The sequence below is a fragment of the Microtus oregoni genome, unplaced genomic scaffold, assembly GCF_018167655.1.
Source record: "Microtus oregoni isolate MIOR12 unplaced genomic scaffold, Mior012 000028F_ref0000031, whole genome shotgun sequence".
Classification (NCBI taxonomy): Eukaryota; Metazoa; Chordata; class Mammalia; order Rodentia; family Cricetidae; genus Microtus; species Microtus oregoni.
In genome coordinates this window covers 14,480,034-14,503,938 of record NW_024543087.1, presented here as the reverse complement: position 1 = coordinate 14,503,938, position 23,905 = coordinate 14,480,034, and the positions used below count along the sequence as shown (strand labels likewise).

The following is a 23,905-nucleotide window of genomic DNA, read 5'->3' as shown; positions in this document are numbered from 1 at the left end:
TTGTTTCTGGTTTTCCATACAGGGTTTCCTTGTGTAGCCTTGGTTGTCCTAGATTTTGCTCTGGAGACCAGGCTGGCCTCTACTCACAGAGATTCGCCTGCCTCTGCCTCTCAAATGATGGATTTAAAGGCATGTGCACCACCACTACCTTGCTTAAAATGAACTCAAAATCAATCAATCAATTAATCAATCAATCAATCAATCGATCAATCAGTGTGGCATGGTAGTGCATAGCTATAATCTTAGTACTTAAAAGGTACAGGCAGGAAGATCAGGAGTTCAAGGTTATCTTCAGTATTCTAGGTCAGTCACAGGAGACCCTGTCTCAAAAACAAACAAACAAAAAAAAATAAGTATGGCCTATTCCTAAAATGATAGCAAATTTGGCAAGTGGAGTTTCGTTTCAAAGTGGCAGTGGACAACAATACGCTCCACCCCCAGGAAGCTGAAATGTGAACTCAGGATTTAGGAAGCATGGAATTTGTCATTTGAACTATATTTCCTTTTTTTTTTTTAAAGATGAAGTCTCAATATGTAATATGTAATCTTGTCTGTCTTAGAACTCACGTTATAGACCAGGCTAGCCTTGAACTCACAGAGATCTGCCTACCTCTGCCTCCCAAGTGCTGAGACCAAGGCACGCACCACTACACCCCTGGCTTGTACTTCTTTATACTTTTGAACTTCACAGCTCACTGTCTTCACTGCCAGGAACTGTCCTCTGCGACAACACCTACCTCCTGCCAGTCTTGCTATTTCCTCATCACCTAAAAGCCAGTCAGCCAGTTTCTCAGAGCAACCACGGGAGCCACAGCAGGTAACGTGAACTACCAATTGGCAACTTTTTTAGAATGAAAGAGTTGTTTTATTATTCACTTTTATTCAGGGAAGTCCTGGGCTAAAATTACCCAACTAGACCATTTATCTGGGAAGTGTACAGGATGAAGAGAGTAGCAAAATGTACTGGATACTGAGAGTAGCTTGTGCTCTAGCCGTCTCTATAGTGCGAGTGAGTGTTTGCTACCAGCTCTCTGGGTTTCATTTTGGGAATTTCATTGGTCACTAACTATGAACACCAGAGCAATGCATGATCAAAGGTTAAGTGTGGAAGTGAGTGTCTGGGATTCTGTCCCTTTCTTTTCTTACCATCTGTTGACTTACAGGTCACACCCCAGAGGCAACTGCAACTTTAGAACAGTTCATTGAAAACCTCTTGGCACTTATTTCTTCATTTCACAAATATATTAGCCATCTCTGGTATCTTATTAATTTTGGGTTTAAAAATCCAGTTTCTTTTGTTGTTAAACAGTGATATATATATATATATATATAATATAGCTATTATATATAGTTGTATTTGATAATGTGTAAAAGGTCGTCCTTGGGCACAGCGGCACATTCCTTATTTAGCCATAGGCGGTGTGTCTGGAAGTCTCTTCCCGTGTTTCGGAGCTGTGTCTGAGCCTTGTCATCATGCTGCAGATAGCTGGGCCTTTGCTGTAAGGCAGTTGTCTCCACAGTTCTTTCCCTCCAGGCTGGCGTGACCTGCTCACTTTGCAGTAAACAGGGATGGAAAACAGGTTTCGGTCTCCTCTTCACTGCTTCAAATGGGGCTTCAGAGCAAACTCTAGGAATTTTCCTCAGAAATGGGCCCCATAAAAATTTACCTTAACTCCCATGAAGTCTGCTGAAATCACACTACCCTTACTCCGTATGTCATGGCGTTGACGTTACTGTTTCTAGTCCAGGCTGGGAATTCTCACTGCCGATGTGATTTTGGCCCCCTTTCTCCCTTCTGCGGGGCCTGAGAGATGGGGACCCAGTTTTTGTCGCTGTTTTGGAAGGCAGTTCCTGCGGATGTGCTGCAGTGACTGTCACCTTGCTATGCAGTGTCCGTGGCACACTGTTCCTAAGGAAGCCACTGATCGGGAAAAACCGTAGGCTCCATTAGAACTTCATTGTTCACAGGTTAAAAACCCCATCTTGCGTTAGAACTTCATGGTTCAGCTGGGCGGTGGTGGCGCACGCCTTTAATCCCAGCACTCGGGAGGCAGAGGCAAGCGGATCTCTGTGAGTTCGAGGCCAGCCTGGTCTAAAAGAGCTAGTTCCTGGACAGGAACCAAAAGCTACGGAGAAACCCTGTCTCGAAAAATAAAAAAATAAAAAAAAGAATAAAAAAAAGAACTTCATCGTTCATAGGTTCCCAGCAAGGTATGTGTGTTTAGTGAGTGGCATACGATCATCCGTTTGAATGGAAGGAGCTATCTTGTGCCTCTCAACGCAACAAAAGTTGCTCTACTTCTGGCTACACTCAGATGACAGACGACAGTCTGAACACTAGCAGTCTTCAATATCCTTTAGAATTTCTCTTGCCTAACACCACTCCGCCATTCCTTTTAGCCAATCTGACACCAAAAGAGAAACTAGTAGGCTACTCCCCCAGACACCTATTCTGTCCTCTGAAAACAATGTTGAGAATGGAAAAACAAAGAAAACTTCTTGGAGTTTTGTTGCTCTTACAAAAGCACTACAGAAAGTGTGTCTAAAACCACAGAAACATAAAAATATAAGCCTGTGCTCACAAAGACGTGGGCTTAAGGAATCTGCTTAGATAGATTGCTGGGGAGGCACTGGAAAAGCTGACAAAAGAAGACACGGAAATTGGATGCAGACCTGTAATCCCATACTGAGGCAGGGGGATTGTCAGCCTGAAATACAAATGAGTTCAAGGTTAGCCTGGGCTACAAAGTGAGACCCTGTCTCAAAGCAACAAATAAACAAAAAGCTGCAGTAATGGTTTGGATGTGATTTGGGGTATATAAAAAAGGGTGAGTGACCAGAAAGACTGACAAAACCAGGCTAAAAAGAGGTTCTATAGACATTTATCGTACGGGGCTACTGAACTATAGTTATGCCATCTTGCGGAAATATTCCTAAGAACACTGTCATGACTACTGTCCTATAGATGTGAAGAAATGCTATGACCAGGCAGTTCTTATAAGACGATGCATTTAACTGGAACTTGTGTAAGCTCCCACGCTTACTTACAGGGCCAAGGTCACCTGACATGGCCACAAGAAATGAAATCAGACCAGGCTGGAAGGGCCACAGCACAACTGAGGCTGTGACAATTTTATTGAGAGCAATCAGACTTTTTGTACCTTTATCAGAAACAGAATATAATGGCGATTGCCAGGATCAATACTGTTATAGTTGCCAGGATACTATGTAGTTTGCAAGTCACACAGGGTACACAAGATTAATGTTTAATACCCATCACGTTTCCATGCTCCCTTGATTTCCAAGGGAACACACAGAGAAACACAAAGTGGCCTGAACGCTTCACTGCCTGAGGGAGCACATTGGTCTCTCGGGACCTGGAAGGCACATTCTGCCCCAGGAACCACGGTCTCTAACCTGAAAAACCTGTAAGCCATGTCTCTCAGGACAGCTAGGCCAACCCAGCTCCATGGTTCCCTGCAGGCTTGCTTATGAGTTCAGAGATTTAGGCTATTTTCATCACGGCAGGAAGCATGGGGTAACACAGGTAGACATGGTTGTAGTAGGGCTCTCTTGTCTGCTGCCAGCCCCAAATGATGACACAGAGACTTATTATTAATTAGGAAAGCTTGGCCTTTAGCTTATGTTGTTCCAACTAGCTCTTATGACTTAATTAACCTGCCTCTATCCATCTGCGTTCTGCCAGGTGGCTTTTACCTCTTTTCCATTCTGTGCATCTGACTTGCTCGGCATCTTACTGGTGTGTTCCTAGATTCTAACCCTATGAGGTCCTCTCTCTGTCCAGAAGTCCCACCTAACCTCTCCTACCTAGTTATTGGCCCTTTGACTTTTTATTAAACCAATTGCAACAACACACCTCACACAGTGTAAACAAACATCCCACAACACATGGTACTGGAGACAGAGCTGAGAATTCTACAGTGGGCTCCTCAGGCAGCAGGAAGAGAACAACATCGGGCCTGACTTGTGCTTTTGAACCCTCAAAGCCCACCCCCAGTGACACAGGTCCTCAAAACAAAAACAAAAACAACTACTCCAACAAGGCCACACTTCTTAATCCTTCTCAAATATTGCTAATCCCTGATGTCTAAACATTCAGATGTATGAGCCTTTGGGGCCATTCTTATTTAAACCACTGTAACAGGGCCCCAGACTTAGGAGACCCTGAGATCTTAGCACAACTGACTCCATGATGGAAGTACTGTTTAGGCTGTAAAACTCAGCATGTAGAGAGTACGACCTGCCAAAACTAAAACAAAGGTCTAATCCATCAAAGTCCATAGCTAAGGGAAAGTCTCTAAAAGTACTATCCTTGCTTTTTAGCTTCTGTGGTTTGGTCTAATGCAGGGTTCTTGGCAAGCAGTTGGTGAGGGGGGCATCCAGGGTGGTCTGCTTCTCTGACACACGGGCTGATGTCATCTGTATGACACTGGACATCCTGGTTCTGTGACTCTAACGCTACCGAGTAGAATGACTTATGAGTCATGTCGCTGCAGTTCCTGTTGCAGCAAGGGTGATTCTGCAGCTGCTTGTTAGGATGCAGAAGGTCTCTCTCCCTCGGAGAACGGGGGAGACAGCAAACAGCTACTGTTCTCTACACTCGGGGACCAGGGACATGGAGAAGCCACTCTCCTCCAGGATAGAGCTGATAACATTCCCTGGCGCTGTCTTTACCCCTGGGGTTGCTTCAGGCAGGGGTGTCTTCCACTGCTGAAACCACTGCAAGCTGGAGAGCAAAGCCAGACCTGCCTTCCTTGTTGCTGTCACCCAGTGACTGTGCTTCCTTCCACAGGTCTTCCTTCTCTCACCATGAAGGCGACCTTCTCAGCTGCCCTCCTTGTTCTAGCCATCTCAGCGTGGACTTCCTTTGCAGTTGGTGAGTTACAAGTTCTTGCTCTGTCCACATTTTCTGCAATCGATTTAACCTATGGAAAAATTAGCGGTGCAAGTGCCATGCAGAGCCATCCATTCGTTCATGTGCAGTGTTGGAGACTAACCTAGAGCCTGCGCGCACTGTCTAAGCATTGTGCCATGGAGCTACGTCCCCAGTCACCTTTTAGATTTATTTGATCATTCATTCCTCATGGTACTGATGAAGCTGAAATCCAGAGAAAGAAAGGAGTCACACAGTGTTGCTAAGTATCAAAACCTGCAGTTGAATCCCAGCCTTTCAAATCCAGAACCACTGACTTTTCCAATACTAGGTTATCAGGAGGACATTCAGCCCTAGGAAGCATTCATTTCTGTGGTTCGTATCTGTACATATCTCAAACCCAAAAAGAGCTTCAGTAGGCTCTAGAGAAGGGGATTCTGATATTCTTCTGGTTAATGGTTGACCTTTTAATTTTTAAGATTTATTTATTTATTATTTATTATGTATACAGTGTTCCATCTGCATGTATGCCTGCACACCAGAAGAGAGCACCAGATCTCATTACAGATGGTTGTAAACCACTATGTGGTTGCTGGGAATTGAACTTGGGACCTTTGAAAGAGCAAGCAGTGCTCTTAACTACGGAGCCATCTCTCCAGCCCCCATGATTGACCATTTTTAAGCAAAAGCGGCGTTCACAGTTAACTGTAGAGTTGAGGACCCTTATGCTTTCTTTCCTATTTAAGATCCTCAGTATCTCATTCATCTTTAGTCTCATATTTTCCATAACTACTTTCTTTCAAACTGACCTTTCTCGCGCAAGGTTCACACCTTTAAAAGCTTTGTAAAAACCTGAGTGTTGCTGGGCGGTGGTGGCGCAGGCCTTTAATCCCAGCACTTGGGAGGCAGAGGCAGGCAGATCTCTGTGAGTTCGAGGCCAGCCTAGTCTACAAGAGCTAGTTCCAGGACAGGCTCCAAAGCTACAGAGAAACCCTGTCTCAAAAAACCAAAAAAAAAAAACAAAAAAACCCTGGGTGTTGGGGGAAGGCCACTTGTCCCTTCCCAGCCGCTTAGCCCCGAAATAATCACACAGAAGCTGTATTAATTAAATCACTGCTTGGCCCATTAGTTCTAGCTTCTTATTGACTAATTCATATATTAATTTAACCCATTTCTATTAATCTGTGTATCACCATGTGGCTGTGGCTTACCGGGTAAGGTTCCGTCTGGCTCCGATGGGGCTACCTGGCTTCTCTCTGACTCTGCCTCCTTTCTCCCAGCATGCCATTTAGTTTTCCCCATCTAGTTCTGTTCCCCTATAGCTCTGCTATAGGCCCAAAGCAGTTTCTTTATTTATCAATGGTAATCAGAGCATACAGAGGGGAATCCCACATCACCTGAGAATGATTATTCATGTCTTTTAGTTTATTTTATTTTATTTTTGGTTTTTCGAGACAGGGTTTCCTTGTAGCTTTGGAGCCTATCCTGGAACTAACTCTTGTAGACCAGGCTAGCCTCGAACTCACAGAGATCCACCTGCCTCTGCCTCCCAAGTGCTGGGATTAAAGGTGTGTGCCACCACTTCCCGGCTGATAATCATGTCTTAAATCTCTCCTCTCCCTTCATATCCAACGGAATCCTGTCTGGAGGGAGCTGAGCACACTCATGTCCACAGAGCCTCACTTTTCACTCACCCCTCAGCTACTGACCGCACTACCCACATCCTTCCTCGTGTCCTTCTGATGAATGTTTCAATCCGTGGGTCCTGCAGGTAAACAGGCCCTAAGCAAGGAGACTCGCAGGCAGGGCAATAGTATACCCTGGCTCCTGCTTTCCAGGGACCTGACTACTGTCGCTGCATGGGTCAAACAAGCCCTACTCTGCCACCCTTAGAAGGAGTGACCCTGTCACGTAGTTGACGTCACATATCTCTCACTTTCTTTTCCTGGTCATACAGCATAAGCCACATACTAAAAGTATTTACTAAGCCTGCTTCTTCACAATGCAAAGCCTCCCTTTCCCTCACAAAGAGACACTGAAGCTTCTTGCTCAGATCTTCAGACCACCTCTGTGTCCGCAGATTGTTGAGGTGTTAATAAATCTCTTTCAGGCAGACAGCGGTGGTGCATGCCTTTAATCCCAGCACTTAGTAGGCAGAAACAGGTGTATCTCTGTGAGTTCGAGGCCAGCCTGGTCTACAGAGTGGGTTACAGAGTGGGTTCCAGAACAGCCAGGGCTACGCAAAGAAACCTTGTCTTAAAAGAAAGCTGAAGTAATAAGGGCAGCGGAGGGGCTGCGTCCCCAACACCCCAGCCGCCTGCCCGGCTAGCTTATGCCCCGAAATAATTACACGGACACTGTATTCTTTTAAACACCACTTGGCCCATTTCTTCTAGGCTAATTCTCACATATTAATTTAGCCCATTTCTAATCATCTGTGGATGGCACCCCAAGGTGCGCTTACCAGGAAGATTCTAGCCTATGTCCATCCTGGGTCGGACCTTCATCGCGTGTGTCTGCCAGGGAGCAGGGCATGGCGTCTCTGCTGAGGCATCTGCTCCGGAGAGCAGAGCTGTGGAGTCTGAGCTCACTTCCTCTTCCTCCCAGCATTTTGTTCTGTTTACTCCACCCACAGGGCCAAGCAGTTTCTTTATTGGCCAATGACCTTCCTCCATCAGAAAGCAAACAAAATCTCTTTCCTGAAAAATAATTCAACTCAGCTTCTCCCACCTGCACCTTCTTCCCTCCCCCTCACTCCCATATAAAGTTTTAGATTAAATAGTTATGTAATTATTTAACATTGTAAGTAAATATAGACGAATCATAAATAGTTAATTATCTAATAATCACAGTTGAGTCACACAACTTTAAATCATGTAATATGTATGCTAAGATATTAGCTCTTCTGCTGGTGGTGCATAGCATCCACGGAGCACACCAGACTAAGAGTTCATACTGCATTCAGAATTGCACGTCCACCACCAAGACAGTTTGGGAATAGGTGGTGCCAGCTGTTATCTAGATGGGTGCTATAATTTGTTTGCTTTTTTTTTTTTTTTTTTTGGTTTTTCGAGATAGGGTTTCTCTGTGTAGCTTTGGAGCCTGTCCTGGAACCAGCTTTTGTAGACCAGGCTGACCTCAAACTCAGAGATTCACCTACCTGCCTCTGCCTCTGGGATTAAAGTGTACATATGATTGCAGACATGTGGTCAAACCTTCCTTTCTGGGACCACCAGTCCACAAATAATGACATAAAGACATTATTCATTAAGAATATTTGGTCATAGCCGGGCGATGGTGGCGCACGCCTTTAATCCCAGCACTCGGGAGGCAGAGGTAGGCGGATCTCTGTGAGTTCGAGACCAGTCTGGTCTACAGAGCTAGTTCCAGGACAGGCTCCAAAGCCACAGAGAAACCCTGTCTCGAAAAACCAAAAAAGAATGTTTGGTCATGGGGCTGGAGAGATGGCTCAGCGGTTAAGAGCATTGCCTGCTCTTCCAAAGGTCCTGAGTTCAATTCCCAGCAACCATATGGTGGCTCACAACCATCTGTAATGAGGTCTGGTGCCCTCTTCTGGTCTGCAGGCAGACATGCACACAGACAGAATATTGTATGCATAATAAATAAATAAATAAATATTAAAAAAAAAGAATGTTTGGTCGTTTGCTTAGCGTATTCCTAACCAGCTCTTATAACTCAAATTAACCTGTTTCCACTAAGCTATGTTCTACCATGTGGCTTTTCCTTCTCTCCTGTTCTATATGTCTGACTCGTTTTGCATCTCATGGCATGTCTTGTGAACCTAGATTCATCTCCAGTTCCTCTCTCTTTCACTGGAAGTCCCGCCTATTCTCTCCTGCCTAGCTATTGGCCATTCAGCTCTTTAATAAACCAATCAGTAGGTGTCTTGGCAAAGAGACCTCTTCACAGTGTACAAGATTATCCCACAACACAAAGATGCTTTGGATTGAGTGTGTAAAGTAGTGGAACTCAGCGTCTTTTGTGGCACTCAGTATTATTATTACAGACAACTTATAACTTAAAATGTATTTTCCTAAACAACTAAAGAAAACACAGGTAGGGGGTTTGAGAGTGGCTCAGTTGCTGGAGTGCTACCCTAGCATGCACAACGCCCCGGACTCCATCCCTAGCACCACATACACTGGGCATAGAAGCGTACATCTGAAATACTAGCACTCAGGAGGTAGAGGCAGGAGGCTTAGATGTTCAAGGTCACCCTGGGCGACGCACTAAGCCTAGACTACATAGACCCTGAAGAAAGAAGAAGGAGGCAGGGCAGGCCATCTAGGAGAACAAATGGAACTAGCTGTCAAAGGAGAGGAGGAAAGAAAAAGAATGGAGTGTAGGGGTAGCCCCAGCCAATCACCTTGCTTGTAGGGCGGTGTCGCCTGAGGATATTTTTTACTAATAAATATTGCTGGTGTGCTCTCCCCTGTCCCTTCTGCTTTCCTGTTCTCTGCTGGAACTACGGGTTCTGTGAATCTTTCCCTAAATTAAAGCTAAAAATATTCTTATAATTTCTGTCTGCCTTTATTTACACCGATACACTTGGCGCCCAACGTGGGGCTTTTTTGCCCCTGCCCCTGAGTGGCCCAGGATGTAGGCTTGAATTTTAGTTTGAGAGAGCTGCACACCCCAATCTCACAGCCCTCTGCCTGGGTCCTAACAACACAGCACTCTCCCGGCCCAGCTGCCAGGCGCCCCGCTGTTTGTTAGTACATGACTCGGGCCCCAGTGCCGAGTCCGAGATACAGCCGCAGCTTGGCAGAACAGCGACTCGGCCATGCACACCATATGCCAATACAATGGAGGGTACAGGGAAGGATGTTGTCAAAGAACTTCCCTTTGATATTTATTTTACTTGCATGAATGTTTTGCCTGAATGTGTGTATGTGGGAACTGGCACTGTTCATACATGCAGTGTGTTTGAGCACTGCTTTCATACGTGCAGTGTGTTTGTGCACTGCTTTCGTACGTGCAGTGTGTTTGAGCACTGCTTTCGTACGTGCAGTGTGTTTGAGCACTGCTTTCATACGTACACTGTGTTTGAACACTGCTTTCATACGTGCACTGTGTTTGAACACTGCTTTCGTACGTGCAGTGTGTTTGAGCACTGCTTTCGTACGTGCAGTGTGTTTGAGCACTGCTTTCATACGTGCAGTGTTTGAGCACTGCTTTCGTAGTGCAGTGTGTTTGTGCACTGCTTTCGTATGTGTACTGTGTTTGGGCACTGCTTTCGTACGTGCAGTGTGTTTGAGCACTGCTTTCATACATGCAGTGTGTTTGAGCACTGCTTTCATACGTGCACTGTGTTTGAGCACTGCTTTCGTACGTGCACTGTGTTTGTGCACTGCTTTCGTACGTGCACTGTGTTTGAGCACTGCTTTCGTACGTGCAGTGTGTTTGGGCACTGCTTTCGTATGTGCACTGTGTTTGGGCACTGCTTTCAGAGGCCAGAAAAAGGTGTCAGGCCCCCTGGAACTGTAGTTACGGATGGTTGTGAGCCACCCTGTAGGAGCTGAGAACTGAACTTGGTTTTCTGCCAGAGTAATACGGGCTTTTAACTGCTGAGCCATCTCTCCAGCCTCACAGAGTATGTAAAAATGTCTTTATGCACCCAGTACTGCATAAAATATATACAAATTTTAAAAATGTTAAAAATGATGAGGGCTGGGTGGTAGTGGTGCATGCCTTTAATTCCAGCATTTGGGAGGCAGAGATAGGCGGATCTCTGTGCTTTCGAGGCCAGCCTCATCTACAGAGCGAGTTCCGGAAACGGGCTCTAAAGCTACACAGAGAAACCCTGTCTTAAAAAAACAAACAAACAAAAAAAAAAAAAAAGACAAGAAACCTAAAGCTTTTGGAAAGTTATTTACCCATGAAGCATGAAGGGCATGGCCAGGTCTCTACTTCACTAAGAGGTGGGAGCCTTCTGACTCTCTTCATTCCTGTAGAGGCCAGCCTGTGCTAAAGGAGAACCCTGGGCTCGGATGATGGAACGGGATGCTCTTGAATGACAGGCAAAGCCACCGTCACCTAGCCTTTTCCCTGAGGACACAGACAGGGCAATAACTGTCCCATCTGTATGCTTTTGTCTTCCAGATTTCTCTCTCCCTATGAGCCCTCGCGTGACCGATGAGGTCTTCCAGGAGACAAAGGTGAGCTCCACTTCTCAGGTTCCCAAGAATAGGAATGGAGAGTCAGTTTCCCTCCCAGGTCCCCGGGAGGTGGGGAGCAGGAGGGGCTTGCCTGGGAACACCACGATCATAAGAGAGTCCCAGCGTGTGTGCAGCTCATTTGGTTGTCCCTGGGGATTCTTCCTATACATTACTCCAATCTGCAAGCCTCCTGTAATAACCACCACTAAATGCATGAGGAAATTATGGTTCAGATTCAGGTTGGTCCCAGTCAGGTGGCAGTAGTGCAAGCCTTTGATCCCCGTACTTGGGAGACAGAGGCGAGGCTGGTGGGTCTCTTAGTTCAAGGCCAGTCTGCTCTACAGAGACACAGACAAATCCTGTCTTGAAAAACAAAAACAGAATTCAGGTTGGTCCCACGCTGCTATGGACATTCTTTCTGTGGTGATATCCAGGACTTGTGTGTGCCACCCTCACTCCAAACCCTGTGATGCCTTCTCTGTCAGCTCTACATCTTACCCTTGTGACAAGTTTGAGCACAGACTGTAAGTCATTCACCAATGCTCATAAGCAATTCCAATGTTTTCAGGCATGGTGGCACACACTGTTAGTCCCAAGACTGAGGAGGCACAGGTGGGAGGTTCTCTGTGAGTTTGAGGCCAGCCTGGTCTACGGAGTGAATTCCAGGACAGGCACCAAAACTTCAGAGAAACCCTGTCTCAAAACAAACAACAAAGCAAAAATAATAATAAAATAAAATAAAGAAAAGGAGGGTCTGTAGAGATGGCTCAGCAGTTAAGAGCACTGGCTGCTCTCCCAGAGGACCCAGGTTCAATTCCCAGCACCCACATAGTATCTCATGTAACTCCAATTCTGGGGTATCTGATGCCTTTATGCCAAATACACATAAAATAAAGTTAAATATTTTTTCTAAAAAAGGAAAAAAAACAACAAAAAGAAAATTGAAAGAAGAAATCTCCATTTTTAGAAATTATTTTCGTTTTTTTCTTAAAATTTTATTTTAATTTATGTGTGTCTATGCGGATGTATGCCACATATGTATAGGTAGGTGCCCATGGAGCCAGAAGAGAATCCTGGATAGCCTGGAGCTGGAGTTACAGGCAGCTTTGAGCCATCTCATATGGGAGCTGGGACCCAAACTCTGTTCCTCTAGAAGAGCAGCCAGTGCTGAGTCGCCTCTCCGGCTCCAGAGACGCCTATTTGGAAAGACATTTCCCAGCTCTTGCTCTCCACACTTTGTGGTCTGTTCAACAGAGACTTCTTCCTCAGAAGGACCTGGTGGGAGGCTGGGGAAGGCACATCTGCAGTCATGCAGGTGTCAATGGCAAGGACCAGGAGAAATGCGGAGAATCCAAAGCCTGTTGTCTAAACTCCTGGCCTAGCCGGGCGGTGGTAGCGCACGCCTTTAATCCCAGCACTCGGGAGGCAGAGGCAGGCGGATCTCTGGGAGTTCGAGGCCAGCCTGGTCTACAAGAGCTAGTTCCGGGACAGGCACCAAAGCTACAGAGAAACCCTGTCTTGAAAAACCAAAAAACAAAAAACAAAAAAAAAAAAAAAAAAAAAAAAAAACTCCTGGCCCGGTGTTCCTTGCGCCATCCCTGCCCGTTACCTGTAACAAAGGACCTGGAGGTGTTATGTCTCACTTCAGGACTTGTGCAACAAGAACGTCAGGAAATGCTGGATGCTTTCCTACTTCAAGCCCAGCGAGCCTATATGTGCCAGTGACCAAATTACCTACAGCGGCGAGTGCCATCTCTGCTCCAGAATTCTGTAAGTCTCCATTTTGTTATTCCCTGCCTCAGCCATTAGCTCTTCTCTCTTCCATTAGCCCCTCCCCCACTACCTGCTTCTCCATTTCTTCCCTTTCTCCTCCTGCTCCCCAAAGCTGAATGGGATTCCATGTCAGCGATGCACAAACAGCACGCCACAGAGGTCAGGGTGCAGTGTCTGGTGCAGACAAAGACCAACTGGAGGGAACGCAGTAGCAAGCAGGGGCAGCATTCGCACCATGTGACCTGTGACCGTAGCCCAGTTGGCTCACCTGGCCAGAGAACAGCCTGGTGAGGAGAGAGGCCGGTGACATGGCTCCGCAGGTAAAGGCACTTGACACCAAGCCTGAGACTGGAGTCTGAGCCATGGTGGAAGGACAGATCCTACACTCCAAAAGTTGTCCTCTGACCTCCACATAATACCACAGCACACACAGACCCATGCATACACACAAGCACACACACGTACATAAATCTGACGAAAACAGTTCTTAAAGAAGAGGAGGATGAAGGGAGATGGCAAAAAAGGAGGAAGAGGAGGAGGAAGAAAATGTAGAGAAGGGCCGGGCGGTGGTGGCGCACGCCTTTAATCCCAGCACTCGGGAGGCAGAGGCAGGCGGATCTCTGTAAGTTCGAGGCCAGCCTGGTCTACAAGAGCTAGTTCCAGGGCAGGAACCAAAAGCTACGGAGAAACCCTGTCTCGAAAAATCAAAAAAAAAAAAAAAAAAAAAAAAATGTAGAGAAGGAAGGGGAGAAAAATGGGGAGGAAAAGAAGGGGAGGAGGAGGAAGAAGTTAGGTAAGGAATTTTCCCAATGAATGGTTTATTGCTCTTTAAATGAATATTATTCCCCAAAACAACTTCTTTATAAAAGTTTTATTTATTTATTATGTATATAGTGTTTTGCCTTCATGTATGCCTACAGGCCAGAAGAGGGCACCAGATTTCACTATAGATGATGGTTGTGAGCCACCATGTGGTTGCTGGGAATTGAACTCAGGACCTCTGGAAGAACAGTCAGTGTTCTTAACCTCTGAGCCATCTCTCCAGCCCAAAACAACTTTTTTTTTTTTTTAATGTTCATCCTGTCAGTGGTTTAGTTTGAGTCCAGTGACATTTAGCTTTTGGTAACACCTGTGCAAAATGCCCAACTCTTTGGTCCAAGGCACAGAAGTCTGCATTAAGGAACCTACAAACAGAAGTGGTGGAATTCTCACACAGAAGCTGTTTTCTTGAGGAAGGAAATCCATATCTTGTGTAATATTCCCCAGTTAAGCCAATATTTTTTGTTTGTGTGTTTACTTTTTGGGGTTTTGTTTTGTTTTAAACACAAGGGTTTTTGTGTAGCCCTGGCTATCCTGAAACTCACTTTGTAGACCAGGCTGGCCTCGAACTCTGTCTGTCTTCTGTCTCCTAAGTACTGGAACTAAAGATGTGTGCCACCACTGCCTGGTCCCCAGTATCTTAAGAGAAAAGAAGAATAACATGAGAGTGGTCAAACATTCACCCTTGTTTTAGTCTTCTTTAAGAAAAAGAATAATCTTGGTCAGTATGAGAGACGTTTGGCCAATAGGAATCAGCCTTGTTTGATGTTCTTGGATGTATAAATAAGAAAGTTTACACTAAGAGCCCATAAAAGAGTTATGAAGCACATTTGTATGTCAGCCTCAATGACTGGCACAGATAACTGCCAGTTGGGGGGGGGGCGGGGCGGGGCGCGGCGGGGAGGGGGGAGGGGCACAGCACCACAAACCATATGCAAACTCACCTTCTGCTAGAGTAAACAAAATTAGGGATTGGGGAAATGACTCTGTGGGGAAGTGTTTGTGGCCCCAGCATGAACCAGAGTTCAAATGCCCACCACCGGACCAGGCTTGGCTGCTTGCATGCCTGCAACCCCAGGGCTATGGGGGGCAGAGACAGGAGGACCACTGGTGCCTGTTAGCACCAGCCTAGCTCTAGGATCAGTGAGAGGCCCTATCTCAAGGGAATAAGGTAAAATGATATAGAACAGGCTGTCTCCTCTGGTCTCCACATGTACACACAGAAGCAGGTCCCTGTACACACACGTGTAGACAGCACACACATCCATCACACACACGTCTACACAAGCACTAAATAAACAAGTAAATTCTTTTCTTGACCTGTGGATACAGCGCAGTGGTAGAACTCTCCCTTGGTATATGTGAGGCCCTGTGTTCCACACCCCAACCATTCAATGTGTCATGACGTACATCTGTGATCCCCCCAGCACTGGGGAGGCAGAGGCAGGGAGATCTCTGTGAGCTAGAGGCTAGCCTGGTCTATGTAGGAAACTCTAGGCCAGCCAAAGCTGCGTAGTGAATCCATCTCAAAAAACAAACAAAATAAAAAATAAGTATAATAAAATATTTTCTCTGGTTGGTGGCGGCACACACCTTTAATCCCAGCACTCACCAGGCAGAGGCAGGTCTCTGAGTTCAAGGCCAGCCTGGTCTACACAGTGAGTACTGGAATAGCCAGTGCTACACAAAGAAACTCTCTCTCAAAAAAAAAATTAATTAATTAAAATATTTTCTTAGCAGCTTCCCTGAGATTGCAAATAAACTTTATAGCAATCCAATCTGCATTTACAGCAATTATAGATAAAGATGTTAACTGAGCATGGTCATGCATGCCTTTAATCCTAGCTCTTAGGAGGCAAAGGCAGGAGGATCTCTGAGTTAGAGGCCAGCGTGGTCTATGAAGTGAGCTACAGGACACTAGGGCTACACAGAGAAACCTTGTCTTAGAAAAAGAAAGGAAGGAAGTGTTCTTCTGTGCTGTCTGCTTCTTGCTTGCTCTTCTTGTTCTTTTTCGGACGCGAAAGGACGCAAGAGGACGCAAGACACAACAAAACCCACGTGGAGCGCGAGCTTTACTTGAGCGTGTGGGAGAGAAGGGGAAAACAGAGCGAACAGAACTTGTTCCAGCTTTTTAAAGGGTCCCCCACGCACGTGCGTCAGACGCCACGTTCTGCGCCTGCGCAGCCTTTGCGTGGAACGCTAGGGCCTCCTAGGAAATGTAGTTCCCCAGGCGAGCTACGCTCAGGGGCCTTCTGGGGAATAACATTTCCACACTTTTTAATTTATTAAAAATCTGGGGGGTTGAGAGTCTTAATGGGTAGGGAATAGGGGCGTAGCCCTGTCTCTCATAACTGCTTCCTGCTGACTTTGGGCGTCGAGGGATCCAGGGAGTATCGATTGTCCTGGTGATGTCCTGTTAATCATGTCCTGTCCGCTGATGTTCTGAGGTGGCTGATTGAAGAAATCGCATCTGTCTGAGGGATCCGGGGAGTATCGATTGTCCTGTTGATGTCCTGTTGATTATGTCCTGTCCTCTGGCGTTTTGAGATGGCTGATTGAAGAAATTGCATCTGTCTGGCTTTTGGGTAGCTGGGTCGTCGTTAAGGTGCTAGAAAACAAAAGTCGCATTAGTAGAGAAGAAAATTAGTAGAGAAGAAAAGAGGAGGTTTGGGAAATTAAAGAGGAGATTTGGGGAAATTAAGGGGGGATTTGGGGTGGGGGGCTTTAGGAGGTTTGGGGTTAAGAATAATAAAAAATTGAATGGTACTTATTCCATTAATGATCCGTTTGGGCCTGCTTCGTTCAGGTGGGTTGGGCTGGCTTCTTGGAGCCTAAAGGAAATGTCTTAAAAGAAATAAATTCTTAGCCATGTATGATATTTTGGGCATTACCTTAACATCCAGGAGACACTGCTGCAGTCAGTGGCGAACCTGTTGTGTCAAGGAACTTTGTTAAGAATTTGCTTACCACCTGAACCTTTGGCTCCATGTCTGATAATGAATCCTGTAACGATACCTGAGTGGTTATTCAGAAATTTAGAAAAAGAGGAGAAAGGAAAATATGTTGGCACAAGAGGGTTGAGTGAAGGACAGGACCTCTACTTTCCTTGGACTGGAGTCCTCTGGAACTTAAGAGAACAAGGTCCTGTCTGAGTTACCGTGTATGAGGGATTGTCTTGAGCTGGAGGAGTGAACGGTTTAAGATGTGATAGGTGAATCCACTGAGGATTTCCCTCGAGCTTAGCAGCTGTGGGAGTCAAAAGAATTACTCTGAGGGGACCCTGCCATTTAGGGGAAAAGGATGAGGGACGTTGACCTGCGGGGGAAAATAATACCTGATCTCCTATTTTAATTGGCGGTGGACATGGATTAGCACATGGTTGAGGTAATGAGTGGTCGGTAAAATCCCACAGTAGCGAGTGTAGATGGGTTAGTAGTGGCATGAGCAGGTGATCAGGAAGGGGGGAGGTTTTAGGTGGGAGGCCGGGGGTTAGAATGGGCCGCCCATACATGAGTTTGAAAGGTGAGATATAAAGGGGACTTTTTGGGAGGGCTCTAAGCCTGAGGAGGGCCAGAGGCAGGAGCCTTACCCAGTCGAGGTGAAGTTCCTGGGACATTTTTACAAGGGCATCTTTTAAAGAACGGTTAGTCCGTTCTACCTTACCTGAAGACTGAGGGTGGTATGGGATATGGAAATGCCAGGGAATGTTAAGAGCCTTGGACAGGTTTTGAGAGATCTGAGAAGTGAACTCAGGGCCATTATCTGATTGAAGAGAGGTTGGAATTCCAAACCGGGGAATGATTTCTCGGAGAAGAATGTTGGAGACTGTCTGGGCTCTCTTGTTGGTGGTGGGGAAGGCTTCAACCCACCCAGACATTGTATCCACCAAAACCAGGAGATATTTAATTCTTTTGACTGTGGGCATATGAGTAAAATCCAGCTGCCAGTCAGTTCCCGGAAGGGAGCCCCTGGCCTGGTGAGTAGGAAAAGGGAAGCTACGGTATTTGGTTTTGGGATCTGACTTCTGGCAGATCTGACAGGAGGCAGTGATAGCCTTTAGGAACCTGATATCCTCAGGGGTGGGTTGGAGGTGAGCCCTAACAAAATGAAGTAGAGCTTTGTTATTAGGATGAAAGAGCTGATGTAGGTAGGACAGGATCTGTTGGGTGTCAGGTGTCTGTGAGAGTGGGCTGTGCTGTAAGAACTCCCTGAGGTGACTGAGATAGATCTGGGCTCTGGAGTGCTGCTGTCTTAGCTGCTCTGTCAGCCCGATTATTTCCCTTGGAAACAATGGAACTGTCGGACTGGTGAGACAGACAGTGAATAATTCTTATAGCTTTAGGGAGATGGGAGGCTTTTAACAGGTTCATAATATAACCTGAGTTAGCTATGGATCCTCCTTTTGTCGTAAGAAGCCCACGCTCCTTCCAGATAGCTGCGTGGGACAGGAGGATATGAAACACATACTTAGAGTCTGTGTAAACATTTAAAGATTGTCCCTCGGCTAACTGAAAGGCACGGGTGAGAGCTATCAGCTCAGCCTGCTGGTTAGTAGTATGGGCTGGGAGTGTTCCTGCCTCTACTATCTCTGTATCTGATACTATGGCATAGCCTGCTCTACGGGTCCTATCACATAAAAAGGAGCTGCCATCTGTGTACCAGGTATAAGTGGCCTGGGACAGTTTGCCCTCCTGTATATGTGAGGGGTGGGGCAGTAGATCATCTAAGGTCTCTATGCAGGAGTGGAATGGGGAATCATTAACATTAGGTTGAGGTAGAAGATTTGAGATATTAAGGGGTGGACAGCATTGAAAGGTGAGGCTAGCATCTTCTACGAGCACCACCTGGAGGGAAAGGACTCGGGAAGAGGGTAGGGTTTGTAAGCCTTTGTAAGTTAAGAGGTTGAACAGATTATGGTGAGAGAAGACTGTGGTGGGTGCCCCAAAGGTTAGTTTCTTTGACTCACGAATAAGAAGCTCAGCAGCTGCCAAAGCACATATGCAGGGTGCCCAGCCCCAAGTGGTGAGGTCCATCTTCTTTGACAGGTATGCTACAGGTGCAAAAGAAAGTCCCAATTGATGTCCTAAGACCCCAAGGGTATATCCCTCCTTTTCTGCTACATAAAGAGAAAAAGGACGAATTAAATCTGGAAGATGAAGAGCCAGAGCCTGGATAAGAGCCCGTTGGAGTCTCTGGAAGGGTTTGGTAACAGGGTGGAGAAGGGGCTCATGCAGGGAGCCAAGAGCTGCTTCGTATAGGGGACGGGCAAGGAGAGAAAAGGAGGGGATCCAGGAACGCAGGAAACCGGCCACTCCCAGGAACGATAAGACCTCTTCTTTGGTGGAAGGAACTGCAAGAGATTGAATTAGTTTTTTTCTGTCCAGAGTGATAGCCAGGAAGGAAGGAAGGGAGGGAGGGAGGGAGGGAGGGAGGGAGGGAGGGAGGGAGGGATGCTATACAAACTATACCTTTGCCCATTGCACACCAGTTAACACAGGCATAAGTATTGTACACCCGTTAACATAGGCATGACTATTGTATACCAGGTTAACTACTGTTATTTTCTTTTGATTCTGGAGAAAAAGGTGTACAAATAAAAAATACATTTCATTGTCTTTTCTAGCTTCGTAAGAACTGCCCACTATGGTTCTCTGTTTCTTCACAGAGATTCAAGTTTGTCTGTTTCAGCTGAGAAAGGGTCTCGTTTAAAAAAGCAGTTGTAAGCTGCCCTCAGGTTGCTGTGGCCCAGCCTGGCCTCAGACTCATAGCCTCCTGCCTCAGCCTCCTGGGGGCTTTTTACAAGTATGTACCACTACCCTTGACTTTCTGTGTGCGAATTCAAGTTTCTGTCTAGAATCCTTTTGTTTAAAAAATGATCACATATTATTTATTTAGGGAAGAGAGTTTGTACATGCCACAGTGCACGCATGGAGATCAGCAGCCTGCAGGAGCTGACTCCCTCCTTCCCATCTGTGCGTTCTGGGGATAAGCTCAGGTTGTTGCCTTGGCAGTATGTGGGTTTACACGCTGCCGGTCTCAGCAACCCTGTTGAGAGAGTTTTGGTCCTCTAGGTTTTTTTTAAGCTTTTCATTTTTGAGAATTTTAAGCATAAGTCATATTTACATCCCTCTTCCCTTTCCAACTCCTGTGTGTCTGTCTCCTCCCCAGTCCCTTTCTTGTATGTAAATGAGAGAACGGAGCAGACTCCTGAGACTAAGCAAGCAGTTTCTGAGAGAGCCACGAACAAAGGGCAATTAATCACTGGTGTCCCTGACAATAGGTACAAGGGAGGATGGTAGTTTTTTATGGAACTTCTCCAAGACCCTAACACACACACACACACACACACACACACCCTACTTATGTTTGCTTATGTTTACTTGTGTCTAGGGCTGACAACTTGGGCTGGGATAACCTAAGAAGGGCTTCTTCCTGGGGAAACCAATCCCCATCCTCGCTGTAACTCATCATCTAGGGGTGGGGACTTGTGAGCCTCCCCCACCCACGTTGCCATGGTAACTGGTGCAGTCATCATGCAGGTCTTGTTTCCCAGCAATATGGTTGCCTGAACCAGACTAGTTGGGAGACTTTTGATCACAGAATTAATGTCCCTACTTGGAGGTCTCCTGAGCTGTTTCATTTCTTCACCAATCACTTTAGATAATTGTGTTTCTATGAAACTTTGAGTGTCATCTAGGTTTCCTAATTCATTGATACACATGTATTCAGTGGTATCTTAATCTCTAAGATTGTTTTATTTTTTTATTTTTTTTATTTTTTATTTTATTTATTTATTTTTTTTTTTTTTTTGGTTTTTCGAGACAGGGTTTCTCTGTGGTTTTGGAGCCTGTCCTGGAACTAGCTCTTGTAGACCAGGTTGGTCTCGAACTCACAGAGATCCACCTGCCTCTGCCTCCCAAGTGCTGGGATTAAAGGCGTGCGCCACCACCGCCCGGCTAAAATTGTTTTATTTATTTGTTTGGTTGGTTGGTTGGTTTTTCAAGACAGGATTTCTCTGTGTAGCTTTGGAGTCTGGCCTGGAATGCACTCTATAGACCATGCTGGCCTCGAACTCAGATCTGCCTGCCCCTGCCTCCCAAGTGCTGGGATTAAAGGTGTGCGCCACCACTGCCCAGCAGATTGCTTTATTTTTAATTGTGTGTATGTGTTTGTGCACATGCATGTACACATGTGCACAGACACACATGAGCATGAGACATGTAAATGCAGGTGCCTAGGGAAGCCAGGAGAGGTCATTGGATTGCCTGGAGCTAGAATATAGGCTCATCCTCTTCTGACCTCCATGGATACACAGATATACATGCAGGCAAAACACACATACACACAAAATAAAAATATACATTATATATACTATATATATATATATATATCCACTGTTATTAACAAAATATTTCTTGGCTTTGCCTAAGACGACCAAGAAAGAGTTGGTCATGGTTTATGGCATCTAACAGAACAAAAATAACCATTTCATAATATAATTTTTCCAGATACGAAAGCAGAACCATAGTTAAAATGCATGATGGAGAATGTGTAAGTAAAATCTCTCTTGTTTTTTCAGTTTTGAAAGTAGACCACAGATATTTAACAGCTCATTGTCAAGGATTTATGAACGTGAGTTGTGTGTGTGTGTGTGTGTGTGTGTGTGTGTGGTTTCTGCATGAATATTTGGGTATGCACACACGAGTGTACATGTGGAGCCCGGAGCAGCTGCCAGGGATCTTTCTGTGTGTGACTTCTTTATTCCTCTGTCCTGTTGCCTTGAGACAGGATCCACCTGCTTCCATTTCCTCAATGCCACTTAGAGGGACACACACAGTCACGTCGAGGTTTTCACTTGGTACTGGGAATTAAAACTCAAGTCGTGCATTTGTGCAGCATTTTCTCTTATTCCCTGAGACATTTCACCAGCCACGGTTGGTTACCAGGGATCTGTAACAGTTGTTAAGAAAATCATCAAAATGCACAAAGGGAAAAGTAGTGGTAAAATAAATTCCATATATCGGTCATGCCGATTTTTAAAAATGGGGGGTGATGGCATATGTCTTTTCTCTATTTTTCTTTGTGCTTGATGAAGAATTTCCACAGACTTGGACATATCCTTCTCCCCAACATTCTCCAGAGTGCATTGCTAAGTTGGTCATTTCTTTATATAACTCCATTGCCGTTACAACATCTAATTAGTTCTTTAGCATCTTTTTTTTTTTATTTTTGTTTTTCGAGACAGGGTTTCTCTGTATATCTTTGGCTGTCCTGGAACTCACTATATAGTTGGCTAGCCTCAAACTCACAGAGATCCACCTGCCTCTGCCTCCCAAATGCTGGGATTAAAGGCGTGTGCCACCATGTTTGGTTTCCTTGGCATCTTCTAAAGGCATCTTCAAATGTTCCCAAACTCTAAAAAATAACAATTAGCCAATCTAGAGCAAGGTCAGAACCCGCCTAACAACTCAGAGAGATGCTGTGCATGGAGTGGGAGAATGGAAGGGAAGAGGGAAGCGGGGAGAGAGGAAGACAGCTATTCTTAGACTAAAGAAAAAGAAAGTCCAGCATCCTGGCTATAGAGCTAGCCTGATACACAGAGAAACAGAAAATAAGTATATGTAACCAAACCTAAAAACCAATGATAAGCTAAAAGAAATCTAAGCCTACAAGCTTGATATGAGCAAACAGATTCTGATGTCTTACCCTTGAGATTAGAGACAGGTCAAACAAGTTACATCTGCTGTAAGACCCTGTTTCTAAAACAGAAAATCGGAGACAGAGTGTGCACTTGGTTTTGTTCTCGGCCTAATTGTAAAATGTGAAAGCTTCTCAAATGCTCTGGAATAACGGGACAAATTCAAATTGAAACAATAGTAAGATGCCAATTTCCTGGCTGCCAGAAAAAGTCAGAAGTCCGGGAAGTATCCAGCTGCTGGAGACAAGGTGTCAGTATTCTCACAAGCTCTGGGAACAGTGAGGGCTTAATGTCACTGTGGAGGACAAATCTCACATGTTTTAGACAATGCAACAAATGATGTGCATATGTATCGTATGGACCAGAATTTCCTAGAAGATGACAAAGAAATTTTCTCATAGTTTTGCAAAGTGACTTAGAAGTCTACGGCAATGTTTATCATGGTGTGAAGCAAAAGAAAATGGATGAATGAACGAATGGCAGTTCCTCCCCGCACAGACTTGCACAAATTCCCTATATATCCAGCATAGAACAGGGGGAGGGCTGGTCCTTACACCTATCCCCAGCTCTTTTTCCTGCCTAGTATCACACCTTTTATTTGCTGTTATCTCCTCCCCCAGCCCTCTCACAAGACCTTTAAAGGCACAGCTCTCAGCTATGTCTCACATTCAAACAAGTCTGGAGAGGTCATATGATTCGCTTCAAACCCTCCGGGCTGAGAACTGATAGGGCTGTGTTGAGAATGTGGGGATCTGTTTCCCATTCTGTTCTTCACACAGCCCTTGGTCTATCCCCTGAATGGCACACGTTTCTAATCTAATGCCTCTACCTTCCATCTGCTCTGCTGGAGCGGCTCCCCAGAATCACAGGCACCCACACCCTCTGCTCTCTTCTCTGCCCACATCTACTCAGTTATCTTTTCATCCTCAAGAAATCAGAATGTCTCTCATCAGCCTCAGTTCAGGGGTCAGCATCCTCCTGGAGTGTGGGTCGTACGGTTTTCAGACAGTAGTTTTCTCGTAATTTCACTGACTGCAGTGTCTCTAAGCAAATATTTCTCTTACAGATTTACTCCGGGGAAGACTATGGACACAATTAAAAGTTACTGAATCCTCAGACAGCCAAGTGAAGCATGATGGCTGAGTCTTCAAAGATACCAAATTTGGGGGACAGGGGCTGGACTTTCTGGTACAGTATTTGCCTAGTATGTATGAAGCCTTAGTTCAACCTCCAATGTTTGGAGGAAAAAAAGAATAGCTCATTAAGAAATGGATCCTGGTGGTAAAAGGTACTTGGATCAAATTCATTGATTTGCTTCTTCAATAAATGATTCTCAGCATAAGCTTGGTCAGTAAACATTTTCTCAGTTAATAAGAACCTTTTCTTTTTTTTCTTTTTCATTTTTCTCTGTAGCCCTGGCTGTTCTGGAACTCATTATGTAGACCAGGCTTGAACTCAGAGATCCACCTGCCTCAGCCTCCCTAGTGCTGGAAAATAACATGGGCCATCAGCACTCAGCAAGACCTTTTCCAAGACATCAGA

The 23,905-nt window shown here is 45.5% G+C and overlaps 1 protein-coding gene across 3 annotated transcripts; it reads left to right on the top strand.

Annotated features, from left to right (window-relative positions):
- Positions 1–741: 741 nt before the first annotated feature.
- On the top strand, positions 742–23,694 carry Spink8 (serine peptidase inhibitor Kazal type 8 (putative)). Of its 3 annotated transcripts, XM_041677528.1 has the most exons (6): positions 742–817; positions 4,814–4,897; positions 11,018–11,073; positions 12,722–12,843; positions 21,174–21,216; positions 23,430–23,694. In XM_041677528.1, exons 2-6 carry the CDS (start codon positions 4,831–4,833, stop codon positions 23,460–23,462), a joined length of 321 nt encoding a protein of 106 aa, XP_041533462.1. In that variant the 5' UTR covers positions 742–817; positions 4,814–4,830; the 3' UTR covers positions 23,463–23,694. The 3 variants fall into 3 exon arrangements, with proteins under 3 accessions (XP_041533462.1, XP_041533466.1, XP_041533463.1); XM_041677532.1 differs by lacking the exon at positions 21,174–21,216; XM_041677529.1 differs by lacking the exon at positions 742–817 and having other exon boundaries at positions 4,578–4,897.
- Positions 23,695–23,905: the final 211 nt, after the last annotated feature.